The sequence below is a fragment of the Equus przewalskii genome, chromosome 19 (assembly GCF_037783145.1).
Source record: "Equus przewalskii isolate Varuska chromosome 19, EquPr2, whole genome shotgun sequence".
Classification (NCBI taxonomy): Eukaryota; Metazoa; Chordata; class Mammalia; order Perissodactyla; family Equidae; genus Equus; species Equus przewalskii.
The window spans coordinates 63,585,148-63,608,577 of NC_091849.1; the positions used below are offsets into that span (position 1 = coordinate 63,585,148).

A 23,430-nucleotide genomic window follows, 5' to 3' on the forward strand; every position below is an offset into this window, starting at 1 on the left:
TGAACCTTTAAAGACAGCCATGTAGCTAGACATCCGGGACAAATTCTAGGAACAGCACAATGTTCAGAAAACTGGATATAGAGCATATGTGGGAAGAAGCTGTTGATGAAGGTGGAAGGATGGGAAAGAACCACAGTGTGCTGAACAAGAGAGTTAGAATTCTGTCTTGAATACAGGAGTGATTTTGACAAATTTAAATTTTGGAAGGTGTGGAAATGGTATGCAGGATTTATTGCATGGGCAGTAAAAGAGGCAGGAACGTCAGTTCCAGAAATCCCAGTAGAAAGAGATGGCCTAAATGAGGCGGAACAGCGGGGGAGGAAGCTGGAGCCAGGATATTCAGGAATCCGGATTGAGGAGATCAGATGAGGGGCTGGGGAGAGGGTAGGCTGGACTCACTCTGGGAGAAGTGGTTTGGTTTGGTGTGGATGGTGGTAGTGTTAACTGTGACAAACGATACAGGACGAGAGCAGCTTTTGTGGGAAGTGTATCCCTTCTGTTTTGTATGCTTTAAGTTTGAGGTTCCTGTGTGACATTCAAGTGGCCACCTAGCAGATAAGAGGGTGTCTGGATTTGGATATTTTACAAGGTATCTGAGCTAGAGATTATGACTTTTGAGTCAGAAACTTATAGTGAAAGGTAATCTATTCAGGTACAAAATAAAATTCTATTTATATTTTATATAATTCATTTTAATTTCTATTTTGCACATCTTATAATGCAAATACTGTGTTAATCTAGTAGGCATGAATATAATTTATTAAACAAATATTTATTTATTGTATAAGCCTCAAAAATGTTTTTTCATAAGGGGTGGTGATCAGAATATATGGAGACCCTTTTACATTTCTCGTGGGACCTGTTGGAGTAAGAAATGCAGCGGAGCAAGAAGCAAGTTCAGTATGACATCAACGTTATTAAGGAGGTCAAGAGGGAAGATTTTATCAAGGAAAATGGGAGGAGATGATGCAAGTAGGAAGAAGACCAGAACAGGATATTGTCACTGAAATCCAGAAACCAAAAAGATGAGTAGCCATGAATTCTAAGTTCTCGAAAGCGCTCAGTCAGAGCAGGGCTGGAAGTGTCCCTCCAGGGAGACAGGACTTTGGAAGGAAACTAAGGTCTGTGAGAGAGAATTAAATATAACTGCGGGGACTGGAGTCAGATTTCAACAAGGTGAGAAAGAAGCAGGGTGAGAAAGGGGAGAGGCATCAACTTCAACAGGTAGGTTGACCTTGAAGAGGACAGAGGAGAAAGCGACAGAGGGACTAGCTCAGAGGAGCCTTGTTCCTACTGGGAGGAAAGTCGTGATTGTTTTCTGAGCTTCAGTGGGGAGGCACCGGGACAGGAGTAGCCACAGAGAGGGCAGGGTTGAAGAGGAGAGTGCGGGTCAGCGGTGGAGTGAAGTCCCACCTGGAGAAGGTGGGATCCAGAGCACAGGGGACTGGGGGAGCATCTTGTCCTGTGAGACAGGACGTGGGTAACAAGATGGGGGCGTGTTCGGATGCTACTAAACACAAGATTCTCAGACTGGATATAAAACACAGTTCAGTCCTGTGCTATATGTAAGAGGAGATGCACCTCCAATGAGGTGACACACAGAGATAACCTAAGGGATGGGCACACCCACCTAGCAAAAATGAGCCGAAAGAGAGAAAAATAACAATATGAGAATTCAGTTCACAGACATTCCACAATTGATTCTCTGCCTTTTATTTTCAACACATCAGCTCGCCAGCCCCTGCAGTGAGTTTTTATACGTTGTTAATCTATGTGCAAACACAGTTACATGCACCCTCTCGTGTAATCCTGACCTCGAGCCTGTGGGATCATTATCGTTGTTTTCCCTGTTTTATGAATGAGACACAGAGATGATATAATTTGTCTCAGGTCGCACAGCAAGAATGTGGGTGAGCAAGGATTGAGGCCCCGATAGTCCCCCTCAGGGCACATCCCTCACCATCGCTCAGTCTTCATTGCTGCCCCTGACGTGCCACGACCTACACGGAATCAGGACATTTACACAAACAAGAGCAATGAGAGGCACACTGTTAGACAGCCTGTGTGAAAGCCGCTCAAAAAGACGCAGGGACCTTGAGTGACGTAATGTAGTTGACATGATGAATTAGCAAATAAGTGCACGTTTGTATTTGCACCTCTATAGGAACAGAATATAATTTTCTTACTAGCTTTATATGAAGTTGATGGCCCCTCAAAGATTTTATATGTTTGATAAATAAGTAACGATGAAGGCAATGATTAGTTATTAGTAAGGATTAGTAATTATCATGTTGTTAGTACCTCATAAGCAGTTATATGGCAGGCACTGTGCAGAGTAATTAAATAGATTATCTCATTAATTCCCCACACAACTCAGTGAAGGAGGAACTACTGTGTCCTCAGTTTGTTGATGGGGGCACTGAGTCTCAGGGAGTCTTGGCGAATTGGTCTGCGTAACAAATACATGGTGCAATCTGAGATCAGGACCGCCGTTTAACTACAGAGAACACACAAGCTCCTCTTGGAAGGTTAGTGGAGAAATGAAGGATTATCCAGCAAATCATGTTGAGATTGTTAGCTATGAGAAAAAAAAATCAGTGTAGACCTCTGTCTCTTGTCATGCATCGGGATAAATTCTGAGGGATCAAGGAATAAATTGTAATATGTTCAACCATATAATTGGTCGATGAAAATAAAAGTGAATTTTTATCAGAGCACTTTCTGGGCTAACACAACAGAAGAATTGCAAAGAAAGAAAATATCAAACTAGATTTTGTAAAAGTGAAAAACCATCTTTGTGACAACAGAGAACATTAGCCAATATGGCCATAACAATATGAAATGATTTATATCAAAGAGTTAAATCAAGTAAAAACAGTACAAAAGTACAATTAATTCAATTGTTAAATACACAAAACACAGGCAGTTTATATGCTAACAAGCATGTGGAAAATTTGGAAAAATGTTCATTCTTATTAGTACTACCTGAATGAATAAAAGTGATAAAATTATCAATAAATGGCAATAAATGATCACGGTATGCCATTTTACTTTTAATCATCTATTATGAATCTAGTTAAGAGGTAAATATTGCAACAAGACTTAAAGCTATGTATGTGTCTATGTAACTGTGTATATGGATAAAAGATGAAATAGAAAGCAGCGTTTACAGTGAAGGTAAGCATCCTCTGCTGCTTCTGCCCCAGCTCCCAGTGTCTTCAGGAGGGAGGAGGCAGAAAAGTCTGGGGCTGGTAAACTGTTCCCAGCTCTACACTCTGCTAGGACAGTGAGAATGGCTCCTTTGGGCCACCTCTGTCCTTCCACCCCCATCGCGCTTTCATTTGCTCTGTGCATCACTTCTGCAACTTACAACAACACAGTTATTATTCATGAGAGACAAGTGGTGGGCTTACATTCTGTGTCCTGGTCTATGGGTCCAGTATCATGGCCAGGGTTCCACTTGATGGAGAATGTTCCTGCCTTCAAAGGCAAATGGTTCTCCTTTTAACCAGATTCCTTTATCCGCTTAAGTTTTTTATGTTTTAAATTACGCTCTGCATTTGCTCAGTTTCCTTTTTTGTTGTTGCTCTTGTTTTCTCCTATATTTGGTGTTCACTCTTGGAATCCTCATTCCTAGACCCGCGTCCTCTTGCTCCAAGTTTCTCTTTAAGCTTTCCCAAGAGAGCTGCTTATCTGGGCACTTTCCTCACTGGTCTGCAAAAGACTTATTTCCTCCTCTTCCTTGGCCGACTTAGCTTTTCTAAGGAAGGATATACCAGTGGTAAATTTTCTAAGTTCTTCCAAATGTTGAAAACATTGTTTATTGCCTTTACACTTGATTGATGGGTTGCCTGTATATAGAATTGCGGGCTCCACATAGTTATCCCCACAGCACTGGAGGTATTCTCCCCTGTCTTCAAACATTCAATCCTGCTGACGAGAAGTCTGCTACTATTCTGTTTCCTATTGGGACCTGATTTTTCCTTTCTGGAAGCTTTTAGGATCTTCTCTTTGCCCTTGGTGTATTGAAATTGTCTAGCAGTTTTCTGTCTTCATGGTTTCTTTTTCCATTCATATCGTTAACGTGCAGTGACTTTTCCACCCTGGGAATTTGTCTTCTATCTTTTTGCAGCATTTATTCTCCTCCATGCTCTGTTCTCTCTTTTTGGAACTGATATTAGTTGGACTTGTGTCTCATATTTTTTCTCATCCCTTTACTTTTTATAAACAGCTTCTTTTAATTCCTTTTTCCTTGTGACAATCTCATTATTAATTTTCAAAACCTTTGTTGTTCTGGTATCTGAACACCAACTAGAGACTATTTTAAGGTTTCTTTTCTCCTGCTGGAAGTATATCTTACTTTTCCGAAATCATTCTCCTTTGTGTTTATCTTGGCCACTTTCTTTAATATTTAGGTTTAGTTTTTTTTTTTAATTGTTTAGCAGTTCATGATTAACCATTCATAGAAAAAAAAGATGAAAGCCAGGCGTTAGGAAGGATGATTGGGATTCCTCGGTGTGTGTTGTGTGTACAAAGGTGGACAGTTTGAGTGGACCCAGCCCTTAGGGTGTAGACAATCTACCTGAAGAGTGACGGAGGCACTATGCCAGTCCACACCACCCTCTATATCAGATTTGTGGGAAACTGTTCATTCTGCATGTGGAGAATAAAATATTTTTTAATGAAGATTTTCAAATAGTCTCCTGTTTTTTGTTCCACTTCTCACTTCTGCCCTGCCATAGTGTCTGCCGTTTCTAATCCAGAGCGTCTTGTGGGTTCTGCTGAGATTAGCCCCTTTCGTAAAGTCCTCTCCACTGCGGGTCAGTCTCCAGCTTCCTCCATTCTGCTTCACTTACCACCCTTTTCCGTTCATTTCGCGACTTCTAAAAATGTCTTGGCATCTCCCCTCCTTGAGATTTCTTTTTTGTCATGGGGCATATGGCTTTGTTAATGCCTCATGGCTATTATTTAGATGGGATTTCATTACGTTATCTTAAATCTGAAACATTGGTGAGAGTGGAGGGTATAGGGGCATTATTAAATCTTCAGATTCTAAAAAGCAGAAATGACATTGTCAAGTTTTCGTTACAATTTGTCAAAAACTGTTTAGGAGACAATCTTGCAAAATATACGAAGAATCCTAACTAAGCATAGTGGTTAGAGCAGAAGACCCTTGAATGTGTTCTAAAATTTTACCCAATAATGTGAGTTTTTTCAATACATCTAAAAAATAAATGACCTTAAGTATGAAACACTTTGATCAACACAGTTTTTCCCTGCAGGGTTCTGTATTAACGTGAAAGAATGTAAGCAATTTAAAGGTTAGGCAGATGACATATAGTCCCCATGGAATATTTTGTAATATTGAAGTGTTTTAGAAACATTTAGAATCACATGGAAATATTTACGCTGTAATATTAAATAAACAGAATGCCAAGTTACAGTGGAATTTCAATTATTTTAAATTTGCATAAGAAACTAAACCAAAATGCTACTAGGCGGACAGTGGGGGTGCTTTACTCTTTAAGAGGAAGCAAACTATATCATATTTCATCCTTCATAAATCCACATCACGTGTTTTATAAACTTTCAAAAGGAAAAAATAAACCAAGGAAATAGCAACAACAATTATGAAAGATGGGAAACACACACACACATCAAAATAGGTACCAGAGAGAGGTCTCATTCCACCCACTCTGTCAGCTGTTTTCTACCATCTCATCGACTATCGTCAACAAAGCTGAAACATTACCGTGATAATTTTGTCCCCAGTTTCTGCTGAAGTGAGTGTTTTTACTGAATAGAGAAAGTAAGGAAAATGAGTACATTATTCAGAAAATGCAGCATCCATAATGACCTTGAATATCTCCTGTTTTCTTTTTCATGTTTTTCAAAACAGGAGTGTAAAAATTTTTGAAAAATGTACTGTATTAAATGAAAGTAACTTTTAAAATTTATCTGTAAAAACATAGGATGAAAATTTAATCACAGGATATCTTTTGTTTTTGAAAAAACCTTCATGCCTGTATTTATTCTTCATGTTATAATACTACGCACCTCAGATGGATTCTTGTTAATATAAGAATTCTGCACCTCATTGTCATGAATCACCTTAGTAATATCATCAAAAGTAAATTTAAGACTCATTTCTTCTCTCTGTGTTTCTGAGTCTGTAAACATTTCATGTGAGGCAAGTGTAAAGTATTTCTTTCACCCGACTATCATTTTTCTGCCAAACTCGCAGTTTTATCCATGAAAGTCTCTCTCTCTCTATATATATAACTACACTCCCTACTATATATAGATATATATTTTTATTTCTCCTGTGGGTTCTATAAAGTGGTCTATGGTATATTTTAAGGCTTCGTTAATTGGAAAAATGGGATTTAAAATGCTGGTAGAGCGAAAGGTCAGAATAAAATTTTCAGATGTTCTTCACATTTCTGGTGGGTGACACGGAGTTTCAGAAGCCATGTTACATCACAAGGATCTTTTATTCAAGTTTGCACTTGGTCGCTTAACACCCGCAAGTTGCTGAGATAGGGGAGTGCGTAGACCAGCTCTAGGTCAGAGCAGTTTGGGACACATCCCAGGGTATTTAATCAGGGTTGATCCCACATGGCACAGTCTCTGAAAGGTGTGTGTGTTTGTGTGTTTTAAATAAATAGCATTAATTTTTTAGAAATAGTTATGTCTTATCCTCTTTTTAAGAAAATCAAGGCCGGTCCCGTGGCCAAGTGGTTAAGTTTGCGTGCTCCGCTTCAGCGGCCCAGGGTTTCCTGGTTTGGATCCTGGGCGTGGACATGGCACCGCTCATCAGTCCACGCTGAGGCGGCATCCCACATGCCACAACTAGAGGGACCCACAACTAAAATATACAACTATGTACCGGGGGGATTTGGGGAGAAAAAGCAGGGGAAAAAAAAAGAAGATTGGCAACAGTTGTCAGCTCAGGTGCCAATCTTTAAAAAAAAAAAATCAGTTAAGAAAGGCTCCCCATCCCACTTTTGGATTACCTGTAGTTCCAGGCAAGCGTAATACTTAATACTAAATTCCAAATAGAATCTTTAAACATCCATATCTGTGTTGCTTCTTAGCAACTACTGTTTTGGCTCATGTTGATGTGTGTCTGTGATATTTGATACGAACCGTGTTGAAAGGCATGGCAACAAATATCCTACTGTAAGCTCATGTGTTTTTCCTTACGACTCGTATAAGCAATTTCTTTTTTGTTTGTAAGCTTTGTGGCCAGAGTAATGTATATACCTAATAGTAAAGATTGGGAGATAGTATTTTAATGGAAATATCTTTACATTTTTATAGTTAATTTTGTTTTCAAATTGGAGGATAGATTGACCACACTTATAATTAATTTTGAAATACAAATCTAAAAATGTTGTGGTGCACAAAGAAATAAGACATAGGAAAAATTTGGGATTAAATAACAATTTTCCTAAGTGTTAAAGATAGACAAAATTAATGAAACATCACAGACTTAAAAGAATAATATCTTAAAAATATTAATTAAAGTAGCTGCTTCTAAATATTAAAGTACTTGCCCACTAATAGTAACCTTTTGAATAAATTCAAAATGAAATTAAAAGAATTGTAGAATTATCACTGTAATTAATAATAACTATATTTTGTTTGCTTTCATCAATTCTGCAACAATTCTACACATACTCAAAATTTGCAACTTCCCAAATCTGGCAATGACTTTTCAATGGCCCGTTTTTGTAACACTTAAAAATGTGAAGCAATCAAAATAAGGTTGTGGTAACAATTTTCTAGAAGACATTCAGACATACCATAAAGAGAAGAGTTTCCTTCCTGTTCTTTTCTGCCTCTTTATGCAGCTTCACTCCTTGTTGGAACTTTTGTAATAATTGTAAATTTTATTGTTTTTTCTTAATGGTTTTAAAGGAGATGCATATTTAACTTCAATATGCTTTAATATTTATGTAGTAAAGGATGTACTTTTGATGATGAGTAATATTTTGCTTATTATTAGTGTGAAAAATACGAATTTAATGTCTACTTAATGTAAACTAGTCAACATTTCATGCAGTCTCCTGGGACAGGTGACTGCAGCCTTCTCGTCACTGTCTTGTCAGGCAGAGAGGAAGCTCGGTGCCCGCTCGCCCAGGTCTGGGCAGAGGAGACCCATGTCACAGCCGTGGCAGTCCGGGCCCTAGGGTGTTGCCCTCGTAATGTTGTCTTTGATATGTCCATGTTCAATCCACCAGGACTCAAAGAGATGGTGAGACATTTTGCAAAATACAGCCATATTTGGCAAGCATTTTAAACTGAGGTTACCTTCCATAAATCCTTTATTTTGATAGAGGCTTATGCAATGCATTGTTCATCTTGTTTCACGGGAATTCTGTGATAGCGAATACGATGCACTGTGTAGATGTTACACCTGACTCGTCTGGTGAACTCATTTCTCTGCATTTTATGACCTGAGGTATGCAGAGGAATGAGTCAAGCTGCATCAGTCTTAACCTTTTTATAGCAAGTATCTCTGTTAAGTCTTAGTTTTCCCCATATTACTAATTCTTTTGAGTTTTCTTGCTTGGAAAAGAGGAGTTCTTAACAGGTCATCTGCAATATCTTCCTTTTTAAAAATATATTACTTTTCTCTCTCTTTTCCCATTCTCACATTAGTTTTTATCTCATTTTATGACTTCAGTTATGGTTTTCCTCTTATCAGCTGAATGTTTTCAGTAGTGTTTTCTTCTTTTTGCCAAAGCTGCTTCTTTTACCGTCTTAGATTGTTTCCTACTTAACGTATCTAAGATTTATTCAACCTTATGGAATACTTTGGAGGAATTCTTGACCTAGTCAGTATTTGTGAAAATGGGGGCCTGCGTTTGGTGCTTGCCCTTTGCTGGGGGTGCTGTTTCTGAAGGAAAAGGAAGTGACGAGCATGCAAAGGAAAACGACTGGGACAGTGCGGTGAGCTCATGTCCAGGGAGCGGGGTGCTGGGGGTGTCTGAAGAGAGGCTCCGGTGTTTGGGCCACCTCAGCTCTGTGCCTGCCAGTGGGCACTGTTATTATTGCTCAGTATTTCTGTTATCATCATCGTCCTCATTATTACATTCGTTATAAACGTCACCAAGAGGAGAGCAGATACAGAGGTTTATTTAAGCGGTGATGCATCTTATAACTTATCAGTGGATTTGTTTCTAAATGACTATTCCAGAAAAGCTCTCCTAGAGGGAACTATATTAGACAAGTCACATACGAGTAGACCCGGCCCCAGATTTCCTGCTTTAGTAAATATGCGCATGGAAATTATATTTTATAGCATAAAGTAAATAAGGTTAATTTATTACTAATAAACTAGAGAAAATATACAGCTTGACCTTTTCTTTTGTGCCTACATTTTAGTGTCTGTTCCATAGGAATGTTTTAATATCAGCTTTAATAATGGACTTTTTTTTATTAAGGTCATAATAGTTTACAATGTTGTGAAATTTCAGTTGTACATTATTACTTGTCTGTCACCATATAAGTGCGCCCCTTCAGCCCCTGTGCCCACCCTCCACCCCACTTCAGCTGGTAACCACTGAGCTATTCTCTTTGTCCCTATGTTTGTTCATCTTCCACATATGAGTCAAGTCATATGGTGTTTGTCTTTCTCTGCTTGGCTTATTTCGCTTAACATAATACCCTCCAGGTCCATACATCTTGCTCCAAATGGGATGATTTTGTCTTTTCTTATGGCTGAGTAGTATTCCATTGTGTATATATACCACATCTTCTTTATCTATTCATCAATTGATGGGCACTTAGGTTGCTTCTATGTCTTGGCTATTGTGAATAATGCTGTAATGAACATGGGGTGCATAAGTCTCTTTGAATTGTTGATTTCAAGTTCTTTGGATAAATACGCAGTAGTGGGATAGCTGGGTCATAAGGTATTTCTATTTTTAGTTTTTGAGGAATCTTCATACTGTTTTCCATGTGGCTGCACAAGTTTGCATTCCCATCAGCAGTGTATGAGGGTACCCTTTTCTCCTCACCCTCTCCAATATTTGTTATTTTTAGTCTTAGTAATTATAGCCATTCTAACACCTGTAAGATGGTATCTTAGTGTAGTTTTGATTTGCATTTCCCTGATGATTAGTGATGTTGAGTATCTTTTCATGTATTTATTGGCCATCTGTATATCTTCTTTGGAGAAATGTCTGTTCATAACCTCTGCCCATTTTTTTGATGAGACTATTTGTTTTTTTTGTTGTTGTTGCTCAGTTTTGTGAGTTCTTTATATATTATGGAGATTAACCCTTTGTCAGATAAATGATTTGCAAATATTTTCTCCCAATTGATAGGTGGTCTTTTTGTTTTCATCCTAGTTTCTTTTGCCTTGCAGAAGCTCTTAAGTCTGATGAAGTCCCACTTGTTTACTTTTTCTTTTGTTTCCCTTGTCTGAGAAGACATGGTATTCGAAAAGATCCTTTTAAGGTCCATGTCAAAGAGTCTACTACCTATATTATCTTCCAGGAATTTTATGGTTTCAGGACTCATCTTCAAGTCTTTGATCCATTTTGAGTTTATTTTTGTGGAAGGCATGAAATAATGGTTTACTTTCATTCTTTTGCAAATAGTTGTCCACATTTCCCAACACTATATACTGAAGAGACTGTCTTTTCTTCACTGTATGTTCTTGGCACCTTTGTTGAAGATTAGCTGTTCATAGATGTGTGGTTTTATTTCTGGGCTTTCAGTTCTATTCCATTGATCTGTGTGCCGGTTTTTGTACCAGTCATGCTGTTTTGATTACTATGGCTTTGTAGTACCTTTTGAAGTCAGGGATTGTGATGCCTCCAGCTTTGTACTTTTTTCTCAGAATTGTTTTAGCAATTCGAGGTCTTTTGTTGCCCCCTATGAATTTTAGGATTCTTTGCTCTATTTCTGTGAAGAATGTCATTGGGATTCTGGTTGGGGTTGCATTGAATCTGTAGATTGCTTTTGGTAGTATAGACATTTTAGCTATGTTTATTCTTCCAGTCCATGTGCATGGAATCTCTTTCATTTCTTTATGACATCATCTATTTCTTTCAATTATGTCTTATAGTTTTCATTGTATAAATCCTTCACCTCTTTGGTTAAATTTATTCCTAGATATTTTATTCTTTTTGTTATGATTGTAAATGGAATTGTATTCTTGAGTTCTCTTTCTGTAAGTTTGCTATTAGAGTATAGAAATGCAACTGATTTTTGCAAGTTGATTTTGTACCCTGCTATTTTGTAATAGTTTTGATTATTTCTAATAGTTTTTCAATGGATTCTTTAGGGTTTTTTATATATAAAATCATGTCATCTGCAAACAGCGAGAGTTTCACTTCTTCACTCCCTATTTGGATTCCTTTTATTCCTTTTTCTTGCCTAATTGCTCTGGCCAAGACCTCTAATTCTATGTTGACTAAGAGTGGCCAGAGTGGGCACCTTTGTCTTATTCCTGTTCTGAGAGGGATGGCGTTCAGTTTTTCCCCACTGACTATGATGTTGGTTGTGGGTTTGTCATATATGGCCTTTACTGTGTTGAGGTACTTTCCTTCTATACCCATTTTATTGAGAATTTTTATCATAAATGGATGTTGCATCTTGTCAAATGCATTCTCTGTGTCTATTGAGGAGATGATCACGTGGTTTTTATTCCTCATTTTCTTGATGTGGCGTATCACATTGATTGATTTGCAGATGTTGAACCATCCTTGTGTCCCTGACATAAATCCCACTTGATCACGATTTATGATCTTTTTTATGTATTGCTGTATTTGGGTTGCCAATATTTTGTTGAGAATTTTTGCATCTATGTTCATCAGCAATATTGTCCTGTAGTTTTCCTTTTTTGTGTTGTCTTTGTCATGTTTTGGTATCAGAGTGATGTTGACCTTCTAGAATGTGTTAACATAATAATGCATGATTTTTGAGAAGATAGATATCTTGTAAATTCTTTGAGACACCAAGGTTTATGTACATAAATACTAATTCTATAGCTCCTTACAACATTTTTCTAACTGATCAACTACCCCACTCAGAATATTTTTACTGACAGATATTTTAAATGAAACTTCAGAGTCAGTCACACAAAGTGTGATGGATGTATAGTGAGAGGAACCTCAGATCACAGGATGAGAAAGCCAAGAAAAATCTCTCCTCTGGCTCCCCAGAGGCACCATGGTCTCCAACAGGTCCCAGTCCAGCCATTCCTACACTTGACTGTGACTTGTGCAAGGATCATTTCACAAGAAATTTGCAAGGATCAATATGAAGATGACAACAAGATAAAAGATATTTTAATGTTATGAAAATAAATTACTTCCAAGCAGCATAGAAAATTTATATTGTCCTCTCTTCTTCAATAGGTTATGTGGGTATGCAATCTATGTCGAAAGCAGCAAGAAATCCTAACCAAGTCTGGGGCGTGGTTCTTTGGAGGCGGCCCTCAGCAGCCAAGTCAGGATGGAACCCTAAGCGACACGGCAACAGGTGCTGGATCCGAGGTCCCCAGAGAAAAGAAAGCCCGACTCCAAGAGCGTTCGCGGTCTCAGACCCCCCTGAGCACAGCAGCTGCCCCCTCGCAGGACGCGGCTCCGCCAAGCGCACAGCCAGACCGGAGCCAGGCGGTGGAGCCCGCGCAGCCGGCCGCGGGGCCGGAGCAGAAGCAGGCGGCCTCCAGGTCCAGGAGCGAGCCTCCGAGAGAGAGGTAACCTTCACCACCCGCCAGCAGTCGGCAACAGGCAAGGTGCTGTGTGGGGAGCACACCCATTCTCGAGAGTTCAGTCTGTTAGAGGAAAGTGTGGAAGAACACTGCTCAGGCTCCACCTGCAGGGCCGCCCCAGGCCCGCGGGCTCTGCCCCTCTCTAGGACGCACCGTCCTTAGAGACCCTGTGGACACACTTTCCTTTCATATCATGCACAGATGTACACAAGTCCCCAGACCAAGCCACTAACGTCCAGCCTCCCTCAGAAAAGCTCTTAGATCACTGACTCACTTTCAGAATTAGTCCTCTAACTGAAGGTGTGCTCTGAGCAAATATGGTGGGGGAACCTGATCCAGTGGAGGGTGCATGGGTACACCAGCAAAGCCTTCCTCGAGGACATTCACTTTATGCTGAGCTCTGAAGAGTGACCAGGAGTTAACCGAGTGAGGAGTGGGATGGGTGCTCCAGGTGTATGCACAGGCACGTGCCAGAGCCAAAAGGGTACCCCCTGGCCAAAGTACGAGCAGCAGGGTGAGAGCAGGGAAGAGGGGGATGGAGAGGCATCAGGGTCCAGGTTAAATTTTATAGGTTTTATTTGTGGAATAATGGAAAGCCATGAGGATTTTAAGCATGTACTAACATGATCAGATAATGTACTTCAATTGATTGACTGATTCTTTCAAACAATGCATTTATGACCAGACAGGATGCTATCACTGAGAGACAGTGCTCAGAAGGAGAACATAGGCTTTTCCTCATGAGCTCGGTGGTGTGGGGGACCTGACTGTTGTTGAGACGAGGCTTGGCTGGGGCTGTGTGTCTAACCCTTATCTATGAGTCGGGTGGGAGAGCAGGCTCCCAGAAGCCTTTTGCTTTCCTTTCAGACAAAGCTGCACACGGTAAGATCAGAGCTAAACAGGTCTGGACCCCCGTCCTGGCCCTGCCACACTAGGCAGTAACAGCCCACCTTACAGGGTTGTGGCAGGGACTAAATAAGATACGTAGGAAAACAATGAGGACATTGAGGATGTAGGAGAAGGAACATGGAGGGAGCGGCACCTGCAGGGCCAGGAGCAAGACTGAAAGAGTGGCAGTCGCCTGCTGTACGTTAGTGAAGACTTCTTGATCAGATTTTGTGCTCTCATCAGGAGCTGGTGGCAATGGAACAATTAAGGTAGAGGGGAGAAGAGGCATGATCAGTGAAGCAGAGTCAGGGAGACTGGAGAAGTCCTTCCGTTTGCATAATTCTCCATCCTTTCGTAAAGCACTTTCACAGATGGGGTCTCCCTTAATCCTCACGTGAACTCTGCGAGGTATGCAATATTTAGCAGCATTTCAAGAAAAGGAACTTGCCTCAATGGTAGAACCCACAACAGAAATTGCCCTACTGTTTTTCATCTTGTATTCTTATCGAGTTTTGTTCATGTCATCTTCTTTTAGACTTGCAGTCAAATGACTCTCCCTCTGGAAAGCCATCTCTGTGGACCTCAGGATTCCAAAAGGAGCCTCCGTTTGTCTCTGTTTTAACTTCAGGGTAGATCACAGAGAGTCAGAACGCTTAGCCAAGCCCCCTACTTTGTAACTTTGTAGCTGGTATAATTGGGGGAACTTTCCAAAAGCAGGGCACTCCTGGCACAGAGGGCTGACTGGCCACTTAGTGATCCGTCTACAGGATTCAAAGATGCCAAGCTGGTTCCCTTTACTTCATCTTTGCCAGTGTCTTCAACAGGACAGAGCGAAAAGGAGAACACGAAACGGTTTTCTCCCTTTGGGCTGTGTTCTGAAATGAGGGAGAGGGAGAGAAAAGGAATAATTTCAAAATATTCACTACTTCTATTATTTTTGCCCAAGGAAGGTAAAATGCAGGCTGAGGTTCAGCCATTCTTCCCTAACCAGCTCCCTAAAGAGTGGTCGGGAGCCACGATCTCCTTAAAATTACTTTTGTTCCTCTATTGAGGAGGGGTTAGTAGATTTGATTTCTGAAATGGACACACTTGTATTCACTTTTCTTTAACAGTTTCAGTTACACTAAAAGGCTGTCCGTAAGTATTGTCCAAATATATATCAAGCATATATTTAGTTTTGAATTGATATGTGTATATTATCCTTTGTTCCTATATTATTACTTATATTAGTTTCATCTGAAACATTGTCTGGTTCACAAGCAGACGCTAGCATAAAACTTGTTCATTTATTGAATTAATGTATTCCAATTGGCCTAGTTAATTTACAGAGAATTTTAAATGTGAAAACAAGTTCTAAAGTCCCTGAATATATTGTAATACCGAGGAGCCTTACCCGGAAAGCTGACCAGATACACAGGTTTGATGTGGCCCTTTAGCACCTCGCTTTTCAACGAGACCCCGAATTATAACGAACTATTTGAAGGACTGAAGTCTGGAACGCGGAGCCACCGTTTCTTAGGTCTGGTCTGCGCTGAGCTCTGCGCGCTGCCCCCACTGACGCCCCTCTGCCCATCGCAGGAAGAAGACCCCGGCGCTCTCGGAGCAGAACGGCAGAGCGGCGCCCAAGAGCGAGCGGAGACGCGCGCCCAGGGCCTCGGCGCCGCCCGGGGAGGGGCCCGCGGAGGAGCGCGAGCGGAAGGAAAGGCGGGAAAGCCGCAGGCTGGAGAAGGGCCGGTCGCAGGACTACCCCGACGGGCCGGAGACGCGCGAGCGCGGCAGGGCGGCGGAGGACGCGAAGCCCAGCAAGGAGGAGGAGTACCAGACCCGGTACCGCAGCGACCCGAACCTGGCGCGGTACCCGGTGAAGCCGCCGCCCGAGGAGCAGCAGATGCGCATGCACGCCCGCGTGTCCCGCGCCAGGCACGAGCGGCGGCACAGCGACGTGGCCCTGCCGCGCACCGAGGCGGGCGCCGCGCTGCCCGAGGGCCCGGCCGGCCCCCGCGCGCCCGCCGCCAGGGCCTCGCCGCCCGCCTCGCCGCGCGCCTTCTCGGCCGAGAGGACTGCGGGGCCCGCGCCGCCGCCCGCGCACAGCCCGCCCGCGCCCCGCCCCGCCCCGGCGCCCGCCGAGGCCCCCGAGCCCCTCAGGAAGCAGAGCCGCCTGGACCCCGGCTCGGCCGTGCTCGTCCGCAAGGCCAAGCGCGAGAAGGTGGAGACCATGCTGCGGAACGACTCGCTGAGCTCGGACCAGTCCGAGTCGGTGCGGCCGTCCCCGCCCAAGCCGCACCGGTCCAGGAGGGGCGGCAAGAAGCGGCAGATGTCGGTGAGCAGCTCCGAGGAGGAGGGCGTGTCGACGCCGGAGTACACCAGCTGCGAGGACGTGGAGCTGGAGAGCGAGAGCGTCAGCGAGAAAGGTGAGGGCGCCGGGCGCGGGGGCGCGGGACCCGAGGGCGCGTGAGGGGATCCGAGGTGAGCGCGTGCGGGGATCCGAGGTGAGCGCGTGCTGGGATCCGAGGTGAGCGCGTGCGGGGATCCTGGGTGAGGGCGTGCGGGGATCCGGGGTGAGCGCGTGCGGGGATCCGGGGTGAGCGCGTGCGGGGATCCTAGGTGAGGGCGTGCGGAGAGGGGAGGGGCGCGTGCGAGGACCCGAGGTCTGTGTGCCCAGTTTATAAATGTGGTTTGTAACGTACAGTATGATGTCTATATTACACTGCTGTGTTACGGTATATTAGAAAGTTGCTAAGAGTTGCTAAGATCCTAAAAGTTGGAATCACAAGGGAAAAAAGATTTTTTTTTTTTTTTTGGTAACTTCAGTAGATGAGATGGATGTTAACTGACTGTGGTAATCATTTCGCAATGTATGTATGTCAAGTCATTTATGCAGTGTTCTAAACTTATACAGAGCTGTGTGTCAATTATATCTTCAAAAAAAAAATGGAGAAAAATGTGGCTTGGAATGCTCACAGCCAGCCTGGCATCGAACAGAAGGTTTTAGTTTTGTTTGTTTTTAGCGGGATTTTATAAGTAACTACAAGCTCCAAATGTGAGTTACAAGAGTTTGATTTTGGTTCCTGTCTTTCTGGGAAATTCAGAGTGTAGTCTTGTGTTTTTAAGTTATTATTTTGGGGTGGATTTATCTGGGAAAAATAGCTTCTGTTCTGAAAAACCAAAACCACACCTGATAAAGGGAATGTACCTTTTCTTAAACCTCAGTGGTGTGAAACTCCAGTAACAGAGATAGCATTTTTCATGTTTCAAATGGACATTTCTCACAGTTTGTGAAGAAGTCGCTTCACCGGGGTTATTTCATGCAGGTGTTAGATCCCATGTTTTGGGTAGTAACTTTGGAGGACACAGTTCATCTTATCTATCACCTTCCCAAAGACTTTGGAACATTGTGTGATGGGCTGACTTTTTACCTGTTGAAACCTGCACTGAACAATACATGGCCACATGTAGCTGTTTCAATTTAAATTAATTAAAATTAAATAAACTTAAAAATTCAGTGCCCCAGTCTCACTAGCCACATTTCAAGCGCTCAGGAGCAATCATCACAGACATTTCCTTGAGATAACGCTGGTTTAGAAAATCTTCAGTTTAATCTGAAAATTATGTTTGTTTTGAAGATTCTCCTCATTCTGCTGCCGTTCACTCAGGTTTGAACTGGCCTCTGTCCTCAATTCAGTGGCGGTGTCGCCATCCTCGTTGTAGCCTCGGGTCCTTGTGTGCTTCTTAGTTACTTTATATTTTGGGATGACTGTTTTCACGGCTTTCTGGCTTGATTTATAATTACTAAGTCATATATGAAGTACTATAAATTTTATAAAAAATCACTTTGCTTCGTCTTTTCTATCTCCAAACTGCAAGCAGGTGTGTCCGCCCCCACCGTCTCTTGTCTCTGCCCCTCTCTCTGTCTCTGTCTCTGCCTCTGTGTCTCTCAACACACACACACACACACACACACACACACACACACACGTGTATTTTCTTTTTGGAGGTTAAGTAACTTGTGCAGGGTCACAGGGTGCTGGAGAGGATCATGGCTTGTTCCCAGGAGAGTCCACAATAGGCAATGGTGTCTCTTGGTAATGAAAGTATTAATAGATATTACAGGTGGTGGAATTTCTAATTCAGTTTGAAATAGGAAAAATGTCTATGCCACATTGATAAGGAAAAAGTCATTCTTCTGATGACTTACGTTTGCTTTGTGAGTTGGCATGCGTGAGTTTGTGCGTCTTGTCTGTGCGCTTGTTAGAAGTCAGCTGGAGTGGACTCTTGCCGTCCTTCATGCCTCTATGTTGTCCTGTGAACATGTGTTTCCCCCCTGAAGTAACAAAGTGTTAAGTAAGGAGGTAAACGATGAGCTCAGTTGGCGTGTAGATAACTCTTGACGGATACACATATGTGTGTATTTTCTCATTCCTTAAAGAAAGGACTCTGCACCAACTCTTACTGAACGTGTGTTATATACCACAACGGGCATGGAATCAGACAGAATTGAATCTCAAAATTATTTACAGTAACAGCAGATTATGAAAGAAGAAGAGACCAATGGTCTGGGAATCAGAGGGATGGAGCTGATGGAAGTGAGGACCATATTGCCTGTGCATACTGTCTCCCATCCTTGGGAATATCCCCTGAGGATTTGGTGACCACTGGGATGCACACACCCCTGAGGCTGGAGTTCAATCTCTTCGTCTGGGAAAACAGGGGCATCACATGTGCCGTTACCCCATACAGACGCCCTGTTTTCTCTTACAATTGACATCCTTCTCATTAAATGTCTTGACTATACTCCAATCAAAGTAGTTGTCCTATTCTAATATTTTAACTAATCCTAACTCAGTGTTTACAAAATGAAACATTAACTACAAAAAACATACTTTTTATCAATCTGTAACATCTGTTAGTGGCTTTATTACCAAACCCCACTGTTGCCTACTCAGGGCTCTGGGAAGCCAGCCATGATCCTCTCCAGCACCCCGTGACCCTGCACAACTTACTTAACCTCCGTAAGTCTAAGTTTTCTTAATGGTACAATGGAGATAAGACTATCAACTTCATAAGGTTCTGAGTATTTGAATGAGATGATGCATATAAAAAGGATGCCAAGTGAGCATTCTTCCTCCCTTGAGTTTGCGTGTGGCTCCTTGCTGTAGACATCTACAACCACGAGTGTGAGATAATCCCTCCTATACATAATATACAAAGCAAAGGGAGAAGAACCCTTTGATGTCTGATAGGCTCATTGGTGTGAGACGGGGAAGAATGACTTGGAAAGAGATTTCTCAGGAGCAGTGGATGGCGTCTCGTGAGTTTCAAGGTCAGCGGAAGATTCTCCCCAGGCAGTAAAATTTGAAGGGCAGTGGAGGCCAGAAGTTAAAATTGCATCTTTACTATATTCCATGCATTTGCTTGTTCAGTTTATCAGTTACATGTATAAATTAAACGTTCAGCTCAGTGCCGGGCTCTCTTAGGCTGTTTGGGCTGTTATAACAAAATGCCACAGACTGGGGGCTTATCAACAGCAGAGATTTATCTCTCTAGGTTCTAGGGGCCTGGAAGTCCAAAATCAGGGTGCCAGCACAGTCATGTTCTGGTGAAGTTCCTCTTCCTGGGTCATACCCGCTTCTTTTCGCAGTTTCCTTACACGTGGAAGGTCTGAGGGAGCCTGTGGGGTCTTTTTTTTCTAAAGATTTTTTATTTTTTTCCTTTTTCTCCCCAAAGCCTCCCAGTACATAGTTGTATATTCTTCGTTGTGGGTCGTTCTAGTTGTGGCATGTGTGACGCTGCCTCAGCGTGGTTTGATGAGCAGTGCCATGTCCGCGCCCAGGATTCGAACCAACGAAACACTGGTCCGCCTGCAGCGGAGCGCGCGAACTTAACCACTCGGCCACGGGGCCAGCCCCCTGTGGGGTCTTTTTTATAGGAGCACTAACCCCATTTATGAAGCTCCAGCCTACCTAAAGACCCAAGCACCTCCCAAAGGCCCCGGCTCCTAATCTGGTCGTGACTGGGGATTAAGATTTCAACACATGAATCTGGGGGCACAGATATCCAGCCCATTGCACTGGCATAAGGTAACTGCTTAATATCTGTGTACTATTCTGGTAATTGATACTATTCTTCTTATTTTATTGTTATGCTGAGTTGTTAGTATATTTACCTGCAAATATGTATTTAGCACTTTCAGTGGATAAACTGAGGTTAAACAAAGAGAAATATGCTCCATGGCCTCATAGAGATATGTTCCGTTGAAAGAAATAAAGAATATTACACAAATAAATACAATTAATAAATGCCTCAGAGGGGCATTTCTTCCAGATATGTTGATGTAATCTTTCTGTGTGCCCAAGCTTTCAACAAAACGAGATAACCTGGTCAAATGGCATCTGAAAGACAACACACCATTTCCCTTCAACGCCCTCTTTTGTGTGTAGTGTAATCCACTCGCTCCGCACGGGGATTCACGGGAGCTGTCTCTCTCTGGCGGGCTTATGTACCAGTGGAGGTCAACTAACACGTGTTCCCAAAGTGCATGATGGTTGTGTTGCTATTGCCAACTGGGAAGAATCAGGCATCTCTTGTCTCTCAGATTATAAATGTTAACTAATATAATCTCTGTCCACAGAAGAATAACAGTGAACTAAATCTTGCTTATAGGATAGTTGAATTTAAATGAAATGTGTAATATGATCCATCAGGCAAGGTCTAGTGAAGATTTGTGCCTCTAACGAATTGAGTAAAGAGTTTAAGAATAAAGAAACCAAGAGGTGCTGGAGTGAAGGAGAGAAAGCAATGGTGCTCATTCTGAGAAGAAAGGGGAGCAGTGCTGCTCTGAGGAGGGGAGTCAGCCCCTCCCACTTACAAGGAACTTCGCGTGTGCATCCTCAAGGGAACGAGCTGGGAGAAGAGCCTGGCTCTAGAGAGCAGGGTATCCTTCCTTCGTCATCCGTTCCTCCTTGATGACTCTGAGTAAACCGAGAACACATGGCAAATTAACTATGCCTTTGAACTTTGAAAGCACTCTGCGAATGGCCTCTGAGGTTAACCCATGTACCAGGGGCTAACTGGCTTGTCACTGCTGGGCAGTGTTAGCCATCCTTTTAGGAGCACATGATATCTGAACTAGCTGTAAGAAATGATTCTTGCAAGGGTGTCAGACAATGAGTGGTTGAAGAGTGAGACTGAGGACCCCTAATAACAGGTTTTAAGTTCCCCCTAAGACAGAGTTTCAGGGGAGCAGGGTGTAGGTTGTGGGCAATGTGACTGTTAAGTTGGGTACCTGACAGCTTGATCGTTGGGGAGTAGGAACGAGAGATGGGAGCTCTGCAACAATCAGGCAGTGCGTGATTTAAATGTAACTCACTCATGCTGTGCTTCCTACTGTGCTTTGGTCATTAAGCAGCAGGTGTGCGGAGCATCCTCTGGGTCCAGCAGTGTCTCCTGCTCGCAGAGAACTTTGGACCCTGACCACAAGTCCCTGATTGACTTCTGCTTCTGGAAAGCAAAGATTGTACTTTACAGTTTCTGGTAGTCCAAGTGCTTCCTCCTGTAATCTGAAGAAGGTTTGCATAAACAATTTGGCCACCATTCGTTTATTCATGCATCGATTTATACGTTAAATTACATAAATATTACATGATATATATGACATTAAACAAAATATCTGCAAGAAGCTGCTGTCTGCGAGCCTCACTGCGCTGTGGCCTAAAGACACAGTGATTAAATAATTAAGTCCACACTTGTGCGCAGGCAGGCACATACCTAGACAGCCGTGGCTCCTGCCCTCCTGGGACTTTTATTGGCTATCCAGAGGACTCTTACTGGAGACTTTACAGAGAGGCAGGATGCCTTCAGATGATAAAATCAGAATTTGGTTACAGATCTTTAATAAAAAAAAAAACTGTAACCTTAAAACAACTACAGCCTCTTCAAATGGCTGGCCAGACCTAAGCATTTATTTTTCTTGCCCCATGAGACCCCATAAGAGTGCAGAGGAAAGGAAGTGAACTATGAGCAGATGAGATGTTTTTAGAAGGGGGAGAGAGGAAAGAGCTGGCTTTTGGACAGAACAGCTTGCCAAGTAGGCAAGGGGGTGTTGGAGACCATCTGCTGTGAAGCCCCTTGCCGAGGTCAGGCTCAGACTTCAGATCCTGCGGAGCTGCAGGTGAGAAGGAGAGCTTCTGATTGGCAGGTTTTTTCAATATTTGTTGACAGAACAACTGTAACGCACTCTTCTTCATTCTTCTTACCATCCCCTCCTCTTCTTTACCCCCTTACACACAGCAAAAGCAGCCCAACGTTTGATTCCCAGGTAAAAATCAAGAGGAAATTCAGTGAACTGCCTGAGCCAAAATTGGAGATGCTGGAGTAGGTGCTCCCCATTCGGGGACCCCCACCTTTCCCAGATTAACGCTGACTCCACAGCTTATTCACTCAAAAGTGAGGCTGCCAGCTCACACGCTCCATCCCTTCACAGACAGTGTTAGTGTCCACGACAGCAGCCTGGCTGCAAAGCCCTACGTGGAGACTCACCAGCTGCGCTCAGAAATCCGCCCCATACTCAGTCTTCAATAGGAACGAGCAAGAAGGCCGGCCGTGAGATACGAAGAACCCCAGCAGCATGAGCTAAAAAGATCAAGATAAATAAGTGGACGCATTGACCCTAGAAGCAAGAGATAATGCAAGAGCAGAGCTGTGCTTAAAAACAGACAGAACAAAATGCTGGACGTCTCGGTCAAACTTAGTACATGGTGAAATGCTGAACCCCCATCACCAGGCAGCTTCCACACCCAAACACAGAGGTATTCTGTGTAAAATACTTTTTGAAAAATTAAAAATGTTGTTAACCAAGCTTAAAGGGAGAGCTCTGGGTACCAACACTCAGAGCACTGAAGCCCTTGGACAGAGATATTCGGACAAAATACAGGATGTGCAACTGGACCCAAGCCCACCGACCCGCCTGCAGGTGTGAATTAAATCTCTTAACCAGCAAGTAAAGTAACCAGATTTGAGACATTGGAGTAGAGGCTGATGGAACGCCTGTAAACTCCTTTGGGTCCAGAAAGAGGCAACCATGAGGCTAAGCCCTAAGGATGCCCCGGCAGCCCTGGGGAGGCCCAGAGGCTGAGTCCAGAGATGGGGACTGGGCAGCATTAGAGGACACTCGGCTCTTTGAAAGATGCTGAGGAACAGGGAGAAGTCTCATCCTTTGGAAGTGGACAAATAAACCGGGTCGTTGACACAGCAGGAAGAGATAAACTGTCTTTACACTTCTCATCAGCAGTGGACTCTGGGCTATGACTGATCAGTGCCTTCAAAGATTGGAGCAAAACTGTTTGAAACTACAATTCTGTGCACCTCGAAACAATCAGTCAGCTCCAACTTCTCAGAAAACCTGCTTTGCAGTCTCCTTCGGGAAATTATTTAAACACATATGCAAATGATAATCAAGAAAGTGGGACAAATAGGAGACAAGAAACAGTGGAGCTGACCCAGGAATCCAGCGCGAAGACGTTCTGTGCAGCGCGCAGGCCGTCTATGATGGAACGGGAGCTCATTTCCACGAGGCTGCAGAAGAATATCATTATGAAGATGAGTGTCACAGGTTCCAAGAAATATGCAAAGACTAATGAGGTACCTCATGTTATTCGCCTGGTAGAGAAAGGCTGTCTCTCTCTTTTCAACAATAAAAAGGAACAATCAAACATTGAGGGAAAAAAACTGTTAAGGAAAATCATAGTTCAAATATGAGGCAAACACAAATGTGACATTATTTTATTGATTGATACAGCCCAGTTGACTACTAA

At 42.8% G+C, this 23,430-nt stretch overlaps 1 protein-coding gene across 26 annotated transcripts in view; it reads left to right on the top strand.

The window, feature by feature from the left end:
* Positions 1–23,430, top strand: part of RIMS1 (regulating synaptic membrane exocytosis 1) — a 418,478-nt gene that overhangs the window by 214,379 nt on the left and 180,669 nt on the right. For all 26 annotated transcript variants that reach the window (XM_070584895.1, XM_070584896.1, XM_070584897.1 and 23 more), the window contains 2 exons: positions 12,378–12,718; positions 15,200–16,032. In XM_070584895.1, the coding sequence (XP_070440996.1) occupies positions 12,378–12,718; positions 15,200–16,032 (1,174 nt within the window). The remainder of the gene's footprint in view (positions 1–12,377; positions 12,719–15,199; positions 16,033–23,430) is intronic.